Source organism: Electrophorus electricus, chromosome 22, assembly GCF_013358815.1.
Source record: "Electrophorus electricus isolate fEleEle1 chromosome 22, fEleEle1.pri, whole genome shotgun sequence".
Classification (NCBI taxonomy): domain Eukaryota; kingdom Metazoa; phylum Chordata; class Actinopteri; order Gymnotiformes; family Gymnotidae; genus Electrophorus; species Electrophorus electricus.
In genome coordinates, this window is record NC_049556.1 from 739,260 (window position 1) to 761,345 (window position 22,086).

The 22,086-nt window shown below is 43.1% G+C and overlaps 1 protein-coding gene and 1 long non-coding RNA gene across 2 annotated transcripts; both read left to right on the forward strand.

Annotated features, from left to right (window-relative positions):
* The first annotated feature begins 1,111 nt into the window (after positions 1-1,111).
* On the forward strand, positions 1,112-7,736 carry nars1 (asparaginyl-tRNA synthetase 1). The gene is made up of 15 exons (XM_026996518.2): positions 1,112-1,285; positions 1,727-1,809; positions 2,004-2,069; positions 2,261-2,353; positions 2,443-2,532; positions 2,979-3,057; positions 3,339-3,409; positions 3,662-3,748; positions 4,968-5,189; positions 5,505-5,704; positions 5,965-6,100; positions 6,236-6,349; positions 6,627-6,758; positions 7,098-7,229; positions 7,392-7,736. Exons 1-15 carry the CDS (start codon positions 1,243-1,245, stop codon positions 7,521-7,523), a joined length of 1,680 nt encoding a protein of 559 aa, XP_026852319.1. The 5' UTR covers positions 1,112-1,242; the 3' UTR covers positions 7,524-7,736.
* Positions 7,737-8,237: 501 nt separating this feature from the next.
* LOC113568329 lies at positions 8,238-10,595 on the forward strand. The gene is made up of 3 exons (XR_003409578.2): positions 8,238-8,519; positions 9,808-9,871; positions 10,463-10,595. It is a non-coding gene; the product is annotated as an uncharacterized LOC113568329 (long non-coding RNA).
* The last annotated feature ends 11,491 nt before the right edge of the window (positions 10,596-22,086 follow it).

Sequence of the window (22,086 nt, forward strand, 5' to 3'; positions counted from 1 at the left end):
TTTGTCCTCTCTTGTGGAGGGTGTGCAGAACTGGAGCAAATCCCAGCAGATACACAACCCCGCTCTCAAACAGCTGGCAGTGGGGTTCCTGGAAAGGGTTGTCTGTCATTACACACACGCATGCACGCGCACACACACGCATACGCGTGCCTGTGCACGCACACACACGCACACTCATGCGCGCACAAACAAACACAAGCACGCACACACACACACACACACACACAAACACATGTTTAACATTAAATACTTACATATTTACTAATGTCTATGAGAGGTGTGACATTCACAGTTGTACAAATAACCTTTGTTTTTTGGGTGGATGGATAGATGGGGCAGGGATGTGTGGATGAATGGATGGAAACTGTGCACCATATATCGTTATGTAAACATTACTGAAATTTTAAACTACTATGCTACTAATCCTTAGGCAGCAAGGTTAATGGTAACAGCTTTATACCTTTACTCTGTAAGTTCTCTGTTGTATATTTTAGTGTGTGATGTATATTGTAGTGTTTTTATGTTTTTAAGGTGCTACCACCACCACTGGGTTTCCATGGGAACACATGTTCTGTCATACTAATAAATATTTAAGTCGCTGTGGATAAGATTGTAAACTCTTGTTTGTGGTTTTCTATGGCTAGTGATGTGAGGTGTGAATGTCTGGTTCCATGTTCCCAGACGTTATTTTAAAATTGAAAATGCTCCTAAGATTTCATGCTTTTTGGAAATGGATTATATTAGTTATATGATTAGTACTTAGTTTTGAATTTACTCATTTTCATATTTTAGATTGCTCCATCCAAACTTAATTTAAATATGACATAATGGAGTTATAATACAAATTCATAATAAAATCAAATCTAATTTCTGACGCATCAAACCTAACGTCCTATTTCTTGTACAATATCGAATAGATCCGATGTTTAATCAATTACCTCGTTTTCAGTGGGACACCCCGACAGAAAGGGCGACGTCCAACCGCTGATAGCTTTACTGGAAACTCCCGCCTTCGGATTTCCCAGACCCACCAATCAACGGCTTGAACAAGTATTTTCAGCCAAATAGGCCAACCCCGAGCTGAGACGTCACGGACTACCAGGCTGCGCTGGCTTCCTTCATTCATCGGCAGGGCGGTGTGAGGGTTGATCGGTGTCGGCAGCTCGACCCTTGAACAAACTGCAGCGTTTCTGTCCACAAGCGCAGGCTTTCCTTTACACAGCGGGCGGACGCGGTGTGGATATGGCCGACGAAGTCATCCAAATCACGCACAACATGTCTCTGAGTAAGTGTGACGCCTGCAGTCGCGAAATCACGACCGCAGTGAATTGCGCAGAGTGTTGCATCAGCTCGACTAAGACTTGCGTTAGTGTTAGCATTAGCGTTATCGTTGGTTCTCCTTCAGCTAAGGTCTCATTTCGCCGTGTGTTTTGAGAGATGACGGCTGATCACAGATCAGACAGGTAGTTTCGCTTCAGCTGATGTGTTCTCTGGTGAAATGTCTTGAGTTAACTAAACGTAGCTATGTTGTTAGCTAGCTAGCTTCCCAGCCATACGGATGACAAACACATGGGCGGCAGATTCCGGGGTGAACTTCAGCAGAAAACGCCAGAGTGGATTTTCTTGGCAGCTGCTAGCTGGCTTGTCTGAGGCTTTTCATGACGGATGCACTGAGCAAATGCACTCGTCTGGAGTCCTGAGTCCTGGTTTATGGACTGTGTGACAGGGGAGGTGTACGTGTCTGATAAACATGGCAGTGATGAGAGCGGAGATGGGACGGAACACAAGCCGTTCAAAACTCCCTTAAAGGTGAGCCTGCTTAATCTTCCTTATCTTTCTGAGGACCCCCTAAAATCTTCTTAATGGACATTTGATTCAGCATTCCTGTAAAATAACCAGACTAATATGGTGTCATTGGTTTGATTTGCAGCGTTTGTGTCCTTTGAGCTCTGCAGGTTGTAAAGTTGAGTAAGGATGATTATTTTGTCCACACTGTGTTGCAGGCTCTGCTGTTTGCTGGTAAAGAACCATGGCCAACTATCTACGTGGATGCCCAGAAAGATGGAGAGGTGAGTCTGGGGCTTTTGTTTGTTGACTGAGCCGGAAATGAAGTTTGTTCACAAGCTGTCCTTGACATGGTAGTTCCATCAGACCAAGTCTGTTTCCATGATCAGTCTCACACTCACTCTCTCTCTCTCTCTCTCTCTCTCTCTCTCTCTCTCTCTCTCTCTCTCTCTCTCTCTCTGTGTCTGCATGTCAGCGGTGGGCTGTGATCTCCAAAACCCAGATGAAGAATACGAAAAAGCTCTTCCACAGGGGGCAGCAGAAGACTGATGCTAAAGACATGAAGGAGGTGTCTGCCAAGGAGAACCCGTGCCACACGTGTAATCAACAAGTCAGCACGTGTGTTGCTAACGGTGTGTGTCGTGTGCTCACGGACAGGCAGAAGATGCAGAGAGGAGAGAGAAGAATCTGGAGGATGCCAAGAAGATTGTTATTGAGAACAACCCCAGCCTACCAGATCCCCAGACTGTAAGCCAGAGCTCTCCTCTGCTTCTCACAGCTAGCTGTGTTAACAGGCCATACGTTTCCGTAACCATGGCGAAAGGCCAGCTGATCCAGAGATGGGCCACTTATAGAGGCTGTTAACGAGCATCTAACTGACAGAGACTCTGTTAACGGAGGCTCTGTGTCCAACATGTGTCCAACGTGAGCTGAGAAGCACTGCATCAAGGCTCACGCTAAGCTTCGGTCATTAAATTCTCGCTCCAAAGCAACACAGAGCAGAGATCGGAGAATGAGACAGGCTGTCCCACTCAGTCAAGGCTGTTTTGTTATCCCATTATTGTCCTGTTATTAAAGGTGTGCTGGGTTGGGGTGGCACTGGGGATGCCCGGTGTTCTGCTGTTGGCTGTGCGAGTGTGGCACGGGGGTCATTCGGCTGGTGTCGGGACTGACGTGCTGGTTCTCTGTCTCAGGCTAAGATCTACCAGCTGGAGGCTCTTCGGGGGAAGAGAGTGAAGGTGTTTGGTTGGGTCCACAGGTTACGGCGCCAAGGTACGTAAACACGCCCGCACGCCTGGAGCAGGTGGCAGGTGTTTGGTATATCAGCCACACATTTCTCTCGAGTGGAGGTAAGCAGGGTTAAGGGCCATGAATGTAGGTGCAGTGTGGTGGAGGTGACCACAGTGGTTTGGATTTGTCTCGCGTAGGCCCGGTGTGACCTGGTAACAAGGCTACAGTAATAGACTGTAGTCAGTGTGTGTCTGTGTGAGATTCTGTGTTGTCCTGAGTCAAGGCCACGTGTGTGTGTGTGTGTGTGTGTGTGTGTGTGATAGGGAAGAACCTCCTGTTCATCGTGTTGAGAGATGGAACTGGTTTCCTACAGTGTGTCCTCACTGATAATCTGGTACGTGATTTGATTTAATCTGTATGATGTGACATGCATGTGTCTCTCTGTCAGACTGAGCTGTTCTCTCACATCCTCTGCTAATGTGTGTGTCTGAAAACAGTATGTGTGTGTGTTTGTTAAAGGAGAGTTTTGTTTGTTTGTCTGTGTAGTGTCCAGGTTATCGGTGTTCCCTCACTGTGTTGTGGGTGGGTGTGTGAAGGTGTCCGTGTCCGTAGTGTCCAGGTTAACTGTTCCCTCACTGTGTTGCAGTGTCAGTGCTATAATGGACTGGTGCTGTCCACAGAGAGTACAGTGGCTCTGTATGGGACCATCAAGACAGTCCCCAAGGGGAAGCAGGTAAGGGGGGTGTATGTGTTATCATTACATTAACTGTTAACAAAATTATTTTTCTGTTTAGTCGGTTAGTCTAACGACTAATGTATCAGTTATTTTAAAGATTATTTGTTTTACTCAATTAATATAACAACTTATCAAAAATAAATATCAACAACTTCTCAATCATCTCTTAAAAACAAATTTACAAGAAAAAGTGTGCTGAGGACAAGCAGGAAGTGCAAGTTGAGGATTTCAAACAAAACCGAAAGTAAAAACAGACAAAGCCGCCCATAATACTGAAGCACGTGGACATAAGCACGTGGCCGAAAGGAGGAACAAAGAGAATGTGTACACACTCTCTCACACACACACACACACACACACACACACACACACACACGACTAGGGAAATGAAACCCAGGTGAGGATGTAAGAAGGGGGTGTGGTGACATGAGAGGTACGTAAGTACCTGACTTAACTCAAAAATGCTTATGAAATGATTTTTTTTTTCCATCACTGGAGTAATATGCAGTTAATATAATCATTGGTATTGTATCTTTATAACTTGCCGTTATTTTCCTTACTCAAGTGAAATGTAGAGACAAAAACGAGTCATTGTAAGTTTAAGCCATTTACACTCGCATGCACACTCGGCTGTTTTAGCGAAGCAGAAATGTCATTCTGTGGTGTCATAATGTTAGCTAGTGTGAGGTTACATTATCATAACAGCAGGACTGATGAAGAAACAACCAGAAAGTCAGTTTTAGTGAATACTAACAAACACGTTCTGCATGTTCATGGTCCTAATGTGTCCATTTTGGGTGGTGACAAAAAGTAAACTGGATTACTGCGGCGGTCTTGCTGGATTAATGAGGCCGTCTTGCTGGAGTCTTAAATTTATTCTGTGATGCTTTTGTTTCAAGTGTCCGTTCATAGTTGTGCTGCTGTGATGAGACGTTTCTGACTTGCAGGGCTCACGGAGCACTGCTATTGGATGTCTGTAGAACATTCCCACACCGTACGTGAGCGTAGGTGAGGAGTAGGTTTTAGCTGGTGCTGGATGTCTGGGGGAATCCAAACTGCGCACACATTTATGCAAATCGACATGTTTATGTAATGGGTTAGGCCGGTTACGAGGAAGAGTCGCCCCAGTAGTGTGTGTGTGTGTGTGTGTGTGTGTGTGTGTGTGTGAGCAGGACACAGGTCTCATACTGCATTGCTGTTGCTGTTTCCTCTGTAGGCACCTGGAGGGCATGAGCTGCACTGTGATTTCTGGGAGCTGATCGGCCTGGCTCCAGCAGGGGGCGCTGACAACCTGGTGAACGAGGAGTCTGACGTGGACGTGCAGCTGAACAACAGGCACATGATGATCCGTGGCGAGAACGTCTCCAAGATCCTGCGTGTGCGCTCCACCCTGACGCAGTGCTTCAGGGATCACTTCTTCAGCCGTGGCTACTATGAGGTCAGCGCCGTAACAGACACTAACCCACGAGGTCTGACCCAGAGTGGAGGTTGGTAGAGAGACTAACCTGTGCAGTGCTGTGACCACGCTGCTTACATACTGAACACACTTGTTGTTGACCCTCATTATAAACACGTTGTAGCCACATTGTAGACCCTCGTTATAACCCACATCAGGGTGGGCAGCTGTGTTCCTCAGCATGGTGGACACATAGAAATAAAACAACAAAAATGAAATAGAAGTGTGATGGCGGTGATATTTCTTGCGGTGGCTGTGATTGGCCGCCGACTGACCGACTGGTCGTCTGTTGTGCAGATCACCCCGCCCACGCTGGTGCAGACACAGGTGGAGGGCGGCTCCACCCTCTTCAGCCTGAACTACTTTGGTGAGCAGGCGTACCTGACCCAGTCGTCCCAGCTCTACCTGGAGACCTGCATCCCCGCACTTGGAGACACCTTTTGTATCGCCCAGTCGTACCGCGCAGAGCAGTCCCGCACACGCAGACACCTGTCAGAGTGAGTATATCTCTGTCTCTTTCTCACACACACACACCTACCTACCTACCTTCTGTTTCGCTCAGTCGTATCGCACAGAACAATCCCGCACACGCAGACACCTGTTAGCGCACACACGCACGCACACGACACCTGTCACATGCGTGCGTGCGTGCATGCATGCAAGCCACTAACATTGTCAGCTTCACACACCTGAGTGAGTGAGTGAAAGAGAGAGAATACACACACACATACCTGTCTAACGTGATTATACTCCCCAGGTACACACACATCGAGGCGGAGTGCCCCTTCATGACCTTTGAGGACCTGCTGTCCAGGCTCGAGGACCTGGTGTGTGACGTGGTGGACCGCGTTCTCAAATCCCCCATCGCCCCCCTGCTCTACGACCTCAACCCCGTACGACCCCGTCACTACCAAATGAACTCATGCAGGTTTAAACTCCAGGGTGATCTACAGCAGGCAGATTTACAAACACACACAGATTTACTGGTCTGTTCAGAGCGGACCCTGACGGGACCCGTTTTGTTGCAGAACTTCAAGCCCCCGACGAGGCCGTTTAAGAGGATGAACTACACGGAGGCCATCGACTGGCTGAAGGAACACGACGTCCGGAAGGACGATGGAACCCACTATGAGTTTGGGGAGGTTCGTGCCCTTAACCTGCCCCCACTGGGGTATAATGCCCCATGCTGTGAACCTGCCCCCACTGGGACAGAATGCCTTGTGCTCTTAACCTGCCCCTGCTGGGGCATAAAGTGAAGAGTGTGAATACTGATACAAGCGTCTGTTTTTGTGTTGACTGCCAGTCTGGTGTAGCCGTAGATTATTGTGTAGTTGAACAAAATTACAATTAGTGATTGTTCATGCGTTTTTAAATAATTCTGTTTTCTCCCCCTTCTGTGTGTGTTTCCTGACCCTGTAGGATATCCCAGAAGCCCCTGAGAGGCTGATGACGGACACCATTAACGAGACCATCCTGTTGTGCCGTTTCCCCGCTGAGATCAAGTCCTTCTACATGCAGCGTTGCCCTGACGACCGCCGCCTCACCGAGTCGGTCCGTAAGACGGAGCATCTTTCCCCGCTGCACTGATCAGCTGTGTGAACAGAAATCCAGAGCTGGGCTAAAACAGACACACACAGCTGTCCTGGTGTGAGACTGAGCAGAAGGGTTTAGTCCGGGGTGTGACTGGGGGTTTAGTCAGGGCTGCAACTGCGGGGTTTAGTCGGGAATGCAGCTGGTCAGTGTTAATCTTCTCATAGTGCTGAGTTCAGTAGAGCTGAATCACTCTCTGAGTGGCTGAAAGTCATGTGATTGATAGGACCCTGATCTTCAACATTGCAGTTATGAGACAGCGTGCGCTCTCTCTCTCTCTCATTTCGTGTATGTGTGTAGGTTGATGTGCTGATGCCCAATGTTGGGGAGATCGTGGGGGGCTCCATGCGTATCTGGGATGCTGAGGAGCTCCTGGAGGGTTACAAGAGAGAAGGCATTGACCCCACCCCCTACTACTGGTACACTGACCAGGTATGTGCAGGTGTAGCCCTGCCCCCTACCACTGGTACACTGACCATGTGTGTGCAGGGGTAGCTCTGCCCCTACCACTGGTACACTGACTAGGTGTGTGCAGGGGGTAGCCCTGGCCCTTACTTATGTAATGTGTTACTGTTGGGTGGGTGTGTTTTTCAGAGGAAGTATGGGACGTGTCCACATGGAGGTTATGGTCTGGGTCTGGAGCGTTTCCTCACCTGGCTACTCAACCGTAACCACATCCGTGATGTGTGCCTCTACCCACGCTTTATCCAGCGCTGCAGACCCTGAACACACACGCACACCCACCTCCCTCCTGCCACATCCAATCTGCCTGTGCTGTTCTGCAAGACCTCACAAGCAAGACAGATTATTTACTACAGCAACAGTACTAACAGTTATCAGACCACAGTATGAAGCATTGAACTATACTATATGAATACTGTGTAGACACGGTGAGACAGTTTCTGTGGAGTAATAAAGACGTGATGGTTGTGTGTGTCAGTGTGCTATTCCTGTTAATTCCTCTAGAGTGTCTTTAAAGAAAAGCTCTCCAAGTGGCGCTGTTTGACTATTTGGGCCCAAGTCCAGTTCAGGTGGTGCTGTTTGTATTAGCACAGGTTTGTAAACGCCCTGTCACTGCACAGCACGTTGGGAGAGTCGTTAGTGGACATAAAGGAGCCTGTGTAGCTCAATCAATCTCCAGCCCTGCCCACGTTAAACAAGGGTACTAGGCTTTAGTCTTACATGATAGAAGATTCAAAAGTATCCCAGCCAAAAATGGGACAGAGTTGTAGGCAGAAAACGAAAACAATTTTTCTTGCTTTAGCAGTGAATATTAGTTGTAGATATGTGATGTATTCTTTTTGGTTATACAAAAAGGATGTTCTTTATATATTATATTTTGACCTCCTGGAGATCTACAGCCTTGCAGATATTAGTTCTTCTAATCACACACATATTGTGTGAATACTAGAGTGGGTGTGTTGGAATTTCCCCTTTTGGAGATGTTCCCTCTACACAGCTGTCTAGTCATCTGTTTGCAACGCTAATGCGTAAAGTTTAGCCTTTTCATAAGGGTCCAAGTTAGACCTGCTTAAAATGTGTCGCATCATTTCGTCTAGGTCGTTTGCCACGGTCTGTCTTAAATTTGTTTTATCGGACGCGAGGTTTACGTTTTTCCATCTGATGATGCGGTTTCAAATACATCTTCTCTGCAATATACATTTTAATCTTTGCGCGATGCTACCAAACTGCTTATAAAGGGGTCAGCAACGCTAAGCAAGGGTAAGAGGAAACCTCCGGACTGATTAATAGCTTTTCTCTTTGTATCTATAGACGATCTTTTATTATCAAACAGTTTTATCCACTTTTTCTGTCTTTTCAAAAGCCGATACTGACGAGCCGTTAGAGGATGTTACCACAGAGCAGGTTAAAAGCCAATTCGCAAATGGAAACTGAGATCCGCTGACGCCTTGCGTAATATAACCTTCCTCTGCTCGGGCGATGACTTATAAAGGGTATTCAGCATCGTTAGATTTGACTTTAGTCGTAGATATTTTTTTTTTCAATATTTTAGAGTTTTTTTTTTTTTTTTTTTTTTTTTAATGAGCGTACACCGCAGGGGTCTCCAAGGAAAACGCACTTGACCTAAGACAAAGGTCTTCTGGCGTTTGAGCTTTCAAGTCTACAAATAAATACCTGTAAGGTCTAGAGGTAGCGTCTTGAAAACATTCAACAAAATGTTTGGCATTACACGGATATATCTGACGAGCCAATACGCTGACCTGTGACTTGTCTCTGGGGTTCTTAAATAAAATCATGTAGTTTGCGTTAAGGTTAATAGTTCTGCTGGTTTTTCCATGAAGAAACAGATTTTGTACCAAATACAACACATTCAGGTTCCTGTGATAAGTATATTTTGTAAAAGCCTTTTCTACTTCTTCGTTCTTACTGGCATTATTCATCAAATCGTCTAGAATTAGAAGGTTAGTCTTGCTGCGGGGAAACAGTTCATCATCACACAAAGATTCTGGTATTCCCTGAGCCAAACGAATGTTTATTTTGTGCATCAGCTCATCATACACAGGTTGCCAACATGTATAACATCATACAATGTTGTCAGGAACTTTAGACAATGTCTCACTACAATTTTCAAGTAATGTTTTGATGAAAAAATATTTTCTCCTATTGCTAGGACCACAAACGATACATGAAAATGGTACTTGCATTCTAGCATCAAAACAATGAGTTACAGACATTTTACAATAACACTAAAAAAATACAAATCTTATAAACAATCAGATTCTTAATACCCATACAGCAGAGTCCTGAAATCGGGCAACAAAACACGTTTGTCATAAACAATCCTGAACAAGAGAAAGCCCTTTTTATCTCTTACGATTTGATTGTGAGTGGTCGTAAGTACTCTAGTGTGATCACCGTTTTTCACACATTCGTCTAGCAGTTCTGTCAGAGATTTCAGGTTTACGAGTTTAAAATTTGAAGAGTTTAAAGTGATACCCTTGGCTTTCATTGTTATTTTACCTTTGAGTCATATACCCGTATGTTTCAGGTCCTGAGCTGACAAATTCTACAATCTCGTCATTAGAGTCCAACTCACTTGTAAGACCCCCCAGGTAATCACCCAAAGGCGGTATCCAATCACCTTCACAACTTTTGAAGATGATGCTATCCATGTCTGTGTACAAGCAACAGTCTTGTAAACGATCTATCAAATTGTACAGCTTGAGCCTAGCATACGCGGTCGTAAAAATACCTATGAACACGTTAGCGTACCCTGGTTATAGCACTTGATGTCCTTGTGATGCCACTGCACCATTGCCACCTTGTCATTCAGAAAAAGAGAAATGACTTACATCGTACAGGTTTGAGAACATGTACTATAAAAACTTATCAGGATCTCTGATCAAAACCGTGTTTGAGCTGTCTGGTTTTTGACACATTTTACCCCACGAAGAATTCAGCGTGAGTTTAGCTACGGATATCTTGGCTGGGTTGACTGAAATTTTCTCTTCCTCCAGCTTAACCCTTTCATTCTCCTCATATTTTTGAACATACTCCCTTTTTGTGGTTTCATCAACTACCCAGGAAAGATAATGTGGGGTTTCATAAATTAAATGAATGCTAAGCTTACACTAATAGAGAATAATGCACAGAATGGAATAGGACTAATGCTTGAATTAATAAAATAATTACTGTATGTCCAGACATAAAAGGAAATGCCCTAGACGTGCATATGTGTGATTACGCAAGAAGACACGTGTACGAGACGGTCAAACAGAGGTGACGGCTGAGATGGAAAAACACAAAAGCAGAAGTGAGAAACTATAAGCCTGTCTGTTGCAAAGTTATGCTTTAGATCTCACTCGCACTGCGTTGTGAAGTGACATCTCCAGAGCTCTGTATTAATAAAAGGCCACAAGGTAACGCACTGGTTCCTGTCTCTTCTTTCCTGCATCAACGGACACGACAATAACCTGAGCTCTTTTGTTTGGTTTTCAAAAATATTTTAATGTAGTCTGAAAACAGCTCATTTGTTCTATTAGGAAAGTGCCAGATCTAAAATACTTTCATCCCTCTGTACCCCTTCTGTAGGGCCGTCATCAGCTCCATATTGCACCAAGCACCTGTCAGGTACGACCCCACATAGTTCTGATTCTCTAGGGTGTTGTACAAGTGTGGGAATGTTCCTTTTTAGCATTTGTAAACCCCAATGGCTTTTGAAATGGCGCTAAGTTTCATAGGTAGGAATGAGAGACTGTCTATAAATCTCTGTTGATAAGCAGTGTCTTCAAAGCACAACATTTCCCCCCCCCCCCCCCCCCCCCCCTTGTGCTATGATAGTAGGAAGGACCCCTTATTTCACCAGATAATTAAACAAAAGATAGGAATTATAACCCCTTGCATTATGTGCTACAAATGTGTATCCTTCAAATTTTCTATGACGGAACATTTTTAAAAAGGCTTCGATGCACCCATCCCCTTCAGCCATCCACACACCCTCATTAAACTCCATGCAGCATATAAAATTATCTACATATACGCCCATTTCCTGTCTGAACTCTATATCATAAAATATGTAACGTTCATCCGCCATCTCCGCCTTTAACGGTTGTATGAAACATTCGTGTTTGACCTCCGATTCTGTTTTTTCACTACAAATTTTGCACCAAGGCTGAACACATTTATGTTATTTTTTACCTGTGCTAAAGGGGCTCAGATGTTCTACCGTTCCGCATTTGGGGCAGTAGAATCCTATTTTGCATAGCGAATATGTTTCGCATCTCTTCGTGTTTTTCGTAGCAGTAATCTGACCTAGTCTTAGACGATCTGAACACTGTAACGTATTCCGAGTATAACTATAACATTCAGGATCAAGACAGTAGTATTCGCATGTGTTTTCTCATACTTGTGAACCCTTTGTAACAAAAACGAGAGACGTAATGAAACCCGAGACGACCCTCAATATTTTTAACACCGTATTAATGGTTGTCGTGTAAGATTTTCTCATGGGGCGTCTGTAACGCGTGTCGGCCCGAGTGCCGCAGGGCGAGGTGCAGGACCCACAGACTTCCTCGACAGGGACGAACATTTATTACATAAATGACAGCGGCACTCACACTTATTACAAACGACAAACATGAAACGATTTGACATTTAAACAAACGCAATACACAAGAATACCTCTAACACAAACACGTTACATTCAGACTTTACAACAACGCCGCACAACCTGACGTGAGTTTAGATACACAGACAAACGAGGTGCAGGCGTGGCCACAAACGAAACTCGTGTTCCGTGAGTGTCCTGCTAGTTTCAAAAAAAGATTAACCGCTTTTGTTGAACGTCTGATACAACAACAATTTTACAATTCAATAACTTCTCAAATCGGTTTATATCGTTAAAACTAACCGTATCATTATCGGATAATCCTACACCCCGCTGCATCTGACTAGCAGCATTTTTAATGTATTGGGGTGTTTCCTGAGGATTCAAAAGCTGTGCAACGCATAAGGTAAAACATGGATTGCTGTTAGTGTTGTAAAAAACATACAGATGTCTCATCTTCTTTCAGAAAACGTCTGATTTGAAGAGGTGTGCTATTTTACTCCTAACACTGCCTTTGGGGGGTGCACTGTCTGAATCACCAGTTCCATACTATCACTTGCCAGGATCTCAAGATTGCTCTGCTTAGCTTGCTCGAGCGGGTTAGAAACTCGTGGTTGGATTCATAACTTTTATTTACTTTAATCACTTGATTATTTCTGAAATAAATAAACATTTTTTTTTTAAGTTAATAAAACTATTTTGAGGATCCCTCATTGTGTTTTATTTTATTTTCATATAATATTGTCACATCATATCATATATCATATAATAACAATAATAATAATATAATATATAAATATGCGGGGGGAGGGGATGACAGCTGTCAAATCAATCAATCAACTCAAGCAATAAATCATTTTGACAGTATATACTAGTATATTTTCTCTCTCTCTCTCTCTCTCTCTCTCTCTCTCTCTCTCTCTCTCTCTCTCTCTCTCTCTCTCTCATGTATAAAACCTTTAAGTTGTTGGTGGTTGTGGTTCTCATGGTAACCTGTACTGTTTTGTTTTCATTCATCTCTCTGCTCTGTCGTGACTGTGTGTTGTTTGGCTCTAGTTAGTGTGTGTATTTACACTCATGTTTCTTTTAGTATTTGCTGTCTTGCCTAAAGTAACATTTTCTGGTTCCAGTCATTGTTCTCTTCACTCTTGTTTTTAACTACTGGTTTCATGACCATGTGCTGCTTTTATAAACCATGATTTTTATGGATTACACATAACAGACACTTTACTGTCCTGTGTCCTGCTTGTCTTAGCAGTATTAAGAGTCATGACAGAGTGGTGAAAGTCATAAAAACACAGAGAAGAAAGACCAACCTTACGATGCGCTTTCAGATTCAAACAAATGTAAGATGATCATCTCTTTTCTTCCAGTGTGTGTAATGTGTGTCTAAGAGGAAGAGTTCTTACCGTGAGCTCTGTAGCATTTGACCCCCAGCACGATGGACACTAGCAGATATGGAGAGACTGCCAGTAGACTACTGAGCAGACTGAGGATGGAGAATGGAGCTTCTGAATGGGATAGAGCTGATCACACACACACACACACACACACACACACACACACACACACACACACAGAATTAATCACAGCTGAAGAGCTACAGTGCTTCTGTGACTCTGGGGAGCATTGAGGGTGAGGGATGGGATACCAACGTGAGCCGTGTGAACAAAGACGTTTATTTTAAACAGATGAAAAACACGAACAGCTACAAATGAGAAGTGAAATGACGAAACATGGAAGTGAACATAATGGAATGGAATGATAAAAAATACAATTAAACTAAAATAAAAATAAAAACCAAATAAAAGTGACACTCATTGCAAACAAGCTGTATAACTTAATTCATTCATTTATTCATGTGGTAGCCACCCAACCACTTTACAAAAATTATAATATCAACACTACACAGAATCTGCTGCATTGTTTATTTTAACTGGGTAATAATAAAAAGGCTGTGTGTGAGTGAGAGGAGTTATTTATGTGCTGCTGCATATTTGCTCTGCTACAGTTAAAACTAAACTGAGCAGCAAATCCAAAGAGTTTGTAGGAGCAGGTTTTCTAGAAAAGGGAATCACACAACAATGATGGAAGCTTAACACTTTCATGACTGAATAATAACAATTCATATAGTAAAATATCCAGTCAGGCATAATTATATCAACTCAGATCTCACAGATTACCAACACCATGTTTTCTATTATTATAGTCTGTCAACTGATACTCACCGGTATACAGACCTAAATCTACCACACAAGTCACTGCTGTCTGGTCCAGTACATGTTTTAATGTTGAATAAATCCATTCATTCAGGAGCACATAAAGCATGTCCTGTAGCAGATATGACAGCTTCCTGTTATTTAGGAAATCAGACATTTTGTGAGCTGCTTCGTCTTCCTTCTACTAAAACCTATCACCTGCTGCCATCTAGTGGCCAATCTGTGCACAAGGCCAAGACTCCACAATACATATACGGACGCTTTTAATCTATTTGTGAAGTAACTTTTAATATGGGTTGATTAAGACTAGACATTTCACATGTTTCCTGAATATGTAATTGATAAACAGTAGTTATAGACTGTAAACTGTTCCTCACCAGTAACGTTTAACCAGAGTGCATCACTGTAGTGTGTGTAGTAGACTGGGTTTCCTCTGCCAGCTCTGCACCAGTACTGGCCTCCATCAGAGGGCGCCACTGAGCTGATGGTGTAGGAGTTTGTTGCAGTGTTGGTCTCATTCTCATGGTTCTGTGTGTGTCTGGACCAGTAAAAGCTCCATCCAGCAGACTGGTCCATCTTACAGTGCAGAGTCACTGTGTTTCCGACCAGAGTGACTGACTCTCCAGTGAACACAGGACTCTGAGACTCCACAGTCAGTGTAGTTGTGGGTAAATCTGTGGAAAGAGATGGAGAACACTGCATGTTACAGCTGACTGACCCCCAGTGTCTTCCTGGAGTCACTCTGTATTTACATATATTATAAGATACAGGTTAGACCCATGATGCTGCATTCTAATTTGTTACTCATTGTGTTTTTTGGAGATTATCTGGAGATTATGTGGGGATCTGATTGTGATTGGAGGGTAAAACGTTAACCCATGAGTGTGAGTCACTTAATCATTCCATCCAGTAACACCTTAGACACTTTGTCCAGTAATGGGACACTTGTAATTAGGACTGTGATGCTCTTTTATGTCACTTATAAAAGTTTTGATAAGAGGAGTGAACTCTACTGCCCCCCTGTGTCAGTAATATGCCCAGGCAGTTGCACTCTCTCCTGCTCACTCACATGTGAGTGTGATGGTCTCTCTACTCAATATTTGTGTACAATTAGACTGCACAGTCAAAACCAGCTCAGGCTCTACAGTACTTAAATTCTTAAATTCCTATATGAAACCCAACATTTTGACTGTTCAACATGTCCCCAGACAGCCCTATTTTTGAAATGGCCCCTAGTTTACAAAAGGTACTACACCACTGGGTCCAGTTATCTACTTAAACATACTGATTAAATATCACCCCATATCCAGCAATGTATCTATTATTTATATTTTCTATAATAAATTAGTGCATTACATGTAGTCTCACTGTACACTGTGATATTAACAGGATTAATATCAGTCAGCCAACTCTGTGGAGACACACTCAGTACTGCCTGGGGTCTCTCTGGAACACAGCAAATATAAAATGCTCTGTGTTTAAAATCACTCACACACAATAACAACCTTGCTATGAATGCCTATTGGCTGAATTCACAGTCCAAACTCATCTGACACAGTTAATGTAACAGCATTACTGATCTCTGAGCTCTGAGAGTCTCTTCCCCTGTACCCTCTGCAGGTGTATGTACCACTGTCATACTGTGTAACAGAGCTGATCATGTATGGATTGTATGTGGTGTGTGGGTAGAGACTGTAGTTATTCTTATACCAGCTGTATGTCCACCCAGTGTCTCCTTCTCCCTGTATGTCACATCTGAGAGTCACAGTCTCTCCTCTGAACACATGATTATCAGGACTTACACTCACAACAGCTTTAACATGACCTGCAGAAACATTAAACATTTGAATTCTTCATTCAGTTACTTTGAAAACAAATAAATTACACAGATCTAAATCTAAATCTACCACACCAGTCAGTGCTGTCTGGTCCTGCACATGTTTTAATACTATATAAATTCATTAATTATAAAATACATACACTAAAATGCTAAATGTGTAAATTAATACATTTAAAATAGCAAATTTTCATAAATGTCTAATGACATCATTCCATCATTTCATGTTTCATCCAATAGCTGAATAGAGTTAGTAATGGCAGTTTGGGTTTTAAATAATATATAAACAGAATATAAATCACCTTGAGCAAGTCCAACTTGAACAAATGAAATCAGCACTATAAACATAAAAGAGGGAACATATGAATATGAACAATGAAATCATTAATTTATTAAAGAAAACACATGACAACAAAACATTTCAGACACATTTAAAATAAAAGTATGTATCATTGTTCATTTAATAAAAACACCTTAACATGCTGGTTACCACTATGTATAATTGTTCATTTAACCATAAACACCTTAACATGATATGTAACACTTTGTGTAAATGTTCATCTAAACTCTGCTTCAAAGGGAGTAGGGAAGCTGACTTCTGTTTTCACAAAGTTCGAAAATAGAGAAAGAAACAAATCTGTCATGATAAAACATCTTTACAGTACTATAGAGGTTGTGAACACAGGGGGGCGTCAGTAATTTATGCACCATTTATGCAGTGGTGTGTGCTGTGGTATGAGCAGATTCACTACTGCTGTTTCACATGTTATGTCCGCCTGTATGTCTGCATTCTGTGTTCCAGGTTTTGCCTCTTCCTCTCTGGTGTCCCCCATCCTGATCTACATGAGGTTTTCCAGTGAACAGAGCACAAAATAAAAGAGACAAAGGGCTGTCTTAGGGCTCACTGGAGAAGAGTTCGTGGTTGTTGGTTTAGACTTGTTGCTACAGTTTGAGCTTGTGTTTGCTAGACTTTGTGTATGAATTTGTATTTGCCCCATGATTTATGGTTTGTTTTGCCCCTTGTTTGATTACTGGATAATATATGTTTCTTGTATGTATTGTCCTGTATATCGTTACACACTGGTGGGAGAGAGTGGCTGCCATTGTGTTTGCGTGTGGGTTTATCTTTGTTCTAACAGTGTAGTCATTGTAAGTTTCTTTTGTTAGCTTAGTTAGTCATCGTTTTGTTTCTAGTGTGGTTTTGTTTGTTGTGTTGGCCTTGGTCACTCCTGAAGTGATTGCACCAGTTTCTTGTCTTTAAACACCAAAAACTTGTAATACACGAGATCTTTGCTGTCAACTTTGTCTGGTTATTCATTCCATTACTCATTTCTACTGTTGTACTGTTCAAAACCCCCATGTTACAGCCTCCCAGCCTAGACAGGGTCGTAACATAATTGGGGGCTCGTCCGGGATTCTCTTTTTTTCTTTGCCCCTTTTGGGTGTTTTTTTTGTTGTTTTTTTCCCTGTGCTAGGTGGTGGTTTTCTCTTGTGGGTGGGGTGGCTGTGTGTGTTGTGTGCAGTTTCGGTTTTGCCACAGTATGTTGGGAGGGATTTTCTTAGGAGTTTTGATTTGTCTGGTTTTACTCTGTCCTACCCTGGTGCAGTTTGACCTGTGTAGAAAGGAAGACCTGTTACTACTAGCAAATTTCTTTGATGTTGTGGTGACCCGTTCAGCCACAAAACGGGAAATCAAGGAAGTCTCAGAGGCCTGCTTAGTACGAGAGGGAACTTTGCCAGAATGAGGTGAACCTGATGCAGGGCGTGTCAATGGTGGAAACCAGAGATGACTCTGTGGTCGGCTCATGCACAGAGCCTCAGGTCATCCAGTTTCCTGGTGGTGACCCAATACTGGCTTTGAAGCTAAAGGAAGTGGAGCTGGAAATCAAGAGGCAGGAGCATGAGACAGAGCTACTGAGGGTGCGGGTCTTACAGCTTGAGGTTGAAAAGGCAGATGAGGAGGCAGCGATCCGGAGGCAGAGCATGGGTCCAGAGGGTCCTATTCCTTGGCCCAGAAAGTTCTCCTCCCCTATGCCAGATGGCTTGGCTAATGGCAGTACCCTGGTACCAAAACCAGACCTGCCAAGATCGCCCACTCTGAGCAACTGTTTCCTCTCCCACAGTGGAAACAAGGAAGCGTTTTTATTGTCATGAAAAAAGGCACATCATTGCATCTTGTCTGGCCATACAGCGCAAAGCAGCAAGATCAGCTAAGAAAATAAATGCAATGAGTGTTCTACCCTCAGATACAATTGGATGTGTAGAAACTGCTTTTCAGCCCTTTATTTTCCAAGGTTCTGTCTCTCTCACTGATGATGATGAGGGACAACGGCCAATCATGGGATTAAGGGATACTGGTGCTGCTGTATCCCTGATATTGGGAAGTATGTTGCCATTGTCATCAGACACATACATATACAGTGGTAACGATGTGTTGGTGAAGGGTGTAGGACTAAGTATTATGAGGCTCCCTGTACGTAATCTGTGCCTACACACAAGTGGGTATTCAGGGCCAGCTAAAATGGCGGTACAATCTGAACTGCCCGTCTGTGGTGTATCATTTATTTTAGCTAACGACATAGCTGATGGTATGGTGTTCCCTGTGCCCGAGGTAATAGAGAATCCTGTGGAGGTTAGTGAGTCTGCACAAGAAGCATAAAGCACATTTCCTGCTTGTGTTTTGACCGGTGCTCAGGCATGGAAACTCTGTGATGTGGTTCCCCTGAAAGGAACATTCATGTGTGATGTGCCAGTAGGTGATGCACCTGTGTTTGCACCGCCTAAAGAAAAAATAGTGCCCATTGTTCCTGAGACTGAGACGCCAGATCTCATGTCACAAAAGGAACTGGCTGTGGCTCAGAGAGCAGACAGCACCCTTTTACATTGCTTCACCCTTATAGATAAACAAGGAAAAAAAGCTACAGGATATACGAGTGAGAATTACCTTGAAAACGAAGTGCTAATGCAGAAGTGATCTTCGACTGACCCTAGTGAAGAGTGGAACACACTGATGCAAATAGTGGTACCAGCTAAATACTGTGCCCATATCTTGTTTTTAGCACATGATCACCCTTTGTCAGGTCATCTGGGTGTGCGAAAGACCGCACAGCGGATTTTGTTACATTTCTTTTGGCCATCAATCTGAAAAGACATTGTGAATTGCTATCGGTCTTGTAATACATGCCAACTGGTTGGGAAACCAAATCGGGTAATTTCCCCCTGCACCTTTGGTTCCAATTCCTGTGGTGGGTGAACCCTTTGAACAAGTTGTCATAGATTGTGTAGGTCCCCTGCCAAAGACACGGGCAGAACATCGTTACTTGTTGACTTTAACGTGCACCACCAGTAGGTACCCAGAAGCGATACCCCTTCGGTCACTTAAATCTAAAGCTGTGAGTAAAGCATTGATTAAGTTCTGTACTACGTTTGACCTACCTAAATACATCCAGTCTGACAGAGGGACTAATTTCACCTCAAACCTATTCACCCAAGTAACACGTGAGTTAAATATCCAACACCACTTCTTCAGTGCATATCACCCCGAGTCTCAGGGTGCATTGGAAAGGTTCCATCAGATATGATGAGGTATTACTGTGCTGAGTATGATAAAGATTGGGATGAAGGTGTTCCATTGTTCCTTTCTGCTATCCGTGACACAGTTCAAGAGTCTTTGGGGTTCAGCCCTAATGCATTACTTTTTGGACGCACGGTGCGTGGTCCATTGAAGGTTTTATATGACCGATGGTTGTCATCCAGTTCCCAATAGTGTCCTCCTTTGTGATTTCGCTGCCAAATTATATAATCGATTGCACTTTATTCAACAACTAGCCAAATGCAATCTTAATCTCTCCAGCAGCTATGAAGGCAATTTATGACCGAAAAGCTGGTGGTTGTTCATTTGAGGTTGGTGACAAGGTATTAGTTATTTTTCCTATGTTGGGATCTTCCTTAATTGCATGCTTTGCAGGTCCCAATGTCATAGACAAAAGATTGTCCCCTACCAATTATGGTTTGGCTACTCCTGATCGTAGACGAATGACACGTATGTATCATATCAATTTGCTAAAGCCCTATGTGGATCGAGATGTGGTTTCCTCTTCATCAATCCCTCGTACCCTGGCTACAGTTACGGTTGCTGCTGAGTATTCCCCTGAACAAGACGGGTTACGCCTCGCTCGCAACTGTCTACTGTGTGCACGTCTACCCAACTCAGAACCCCTACGATGTCTCCCAGAGAAGCTGTCAGACTTGTCACCCTCAGCTAGGGATGACCTCCTTGCTCTGACAGAGATACCAATCATTATTTTCTGATACCCCTTTGTGTACTCCTGTTGTTCAGCATGATATAGATGTAGGCTCACACCCTCCGATTAAACAACATCTCTATCAAGTAAACCCCCGTAAATGTGCTTTGTTGGAACAGGAAACAACATATCTGCTTGATAATGGTTTAGCCATCCATAGTAACAGCCCTTGGTGTTCCCCCATCTTCTGGTTACGAAACCTGACGGTACCTTTCACTTTTGCACAGATTATCGTAAAGTGAATGATATTATAGCGTAGGATTCATTGTTGACAGAATAGGATCTGCCAATTTCGTGAGTAAGCTCGACCTCCTAAAGGGTTATTGGCAGGTGCCACTTACTCCTCACACCTCAAACATTTCAGCTTTTGCCACCCCTGATAAATTCCCGTAGTACACCTTTATGCATTTTGGTCTCAAAAATGCACCTTCAACCTTTCAGCAACTTATGAATGTTGTTAGGTGATGTCCTGAATTGTGAAGCCTACCTGGATGATGTAGTTGTTTATACTCGTACGTGGTATCAACACCTGCAAACATTAGAAATGTTTTTTGGAAAGTTGCAGGAAGCTTCGCTTGTTTTGAATCTAGACAAATGTGGTTTTGGTAAGGGTGAGGTAGCATACTTGGGCAAACTAGTTGGCTATGGTATGGTTCGTCCTTTGGATGCCAAAGTCAAGGCCCTTCTGTCCTTCCCTGTCCTGGACAACAAACAGAGTCTCTGACGTTTTCTGGGTACGGCTGGTTTTTACAGGGTTTTTTTTCTGTAATTGTGACACCCTTAACAAGCTTACTCCATGAGAAAGTTCCCTTTGAGTGGTCCCCTATGTGCCAGGATGCTTTTGATGCTATTAAAGCATCGTTATGCCATACACCTGTTCTGGCCACGCCCGACTTCTCGCATCCCTTTATATTGGAGGTTGATGTTAGTAGTGTAGGTGCTGGTGCTGTCATCATACAGGAGGATACCTAAGGCTTAGAACACCCTGTGTGTTATTTCTTAAAGACATTTCTAAAACATCAAGTAACAGCACCACCGAGAAAGAGGCACTTGCTCTTTAGTTAGCACTGCAGCATTTTGAAGTTTATATTGGAGGCAATTCTCAGTTTCACAATCCTTCCTAAATCAAGAGGATGGGTTAATATTAAGTATTTTAAAGTATTTTTAAACATTATTCAGTAAATGTAATAACACTTGTTAATTCCAATAATATTGAGGCTTATGTCTGATAGTTATTAGAATATCCAGTGATTCTGGTCAGTACTATATCCCGAGTTGTCCTACTTCAGAAAAGCGTTGACAGGAATGCCGACGTCTATAACCATTACCAATCTGTGCACGAGGACAGTCTGCGTGAGACTACACATTTGCTCGTTCTAAATCAGAGCAATTTTTTAAAGTTCAGGGGGAAATTAAAGCCTCTGCTATGAATCACATGACAAGACACCAATGGCAATTTGACTTTATGCTCGACTGGTATCAAGAAATAAAACCATTGTCATGTCTGTGATGAAACTGATCATGAAGTAAGCATAACCAAAACCACAACGTGTTTGATTATACAGCTACAGAAATCAGTGGAAAATAATGAGCTTGATGACTGAATTTGCACTGTGCTAAAGTAGGAGAACACCACTTGTCTAAATGGTGGCTGATGGGTAATTCTCCATATATAGGAGAGCATATCACTAAGTTCAAATGACATTTCTTTACCTATTTGACTAAAGTGCACTGTCATACGTTATACAGTATAAGAACTATATGTGTTAAATATTTATGTGAAATGGCACATGAAATATTGCATTGTATATGAAAGGGGCCCCAAGTAAATAAGTGTTTAACAATTTTATCAAGTTCATGA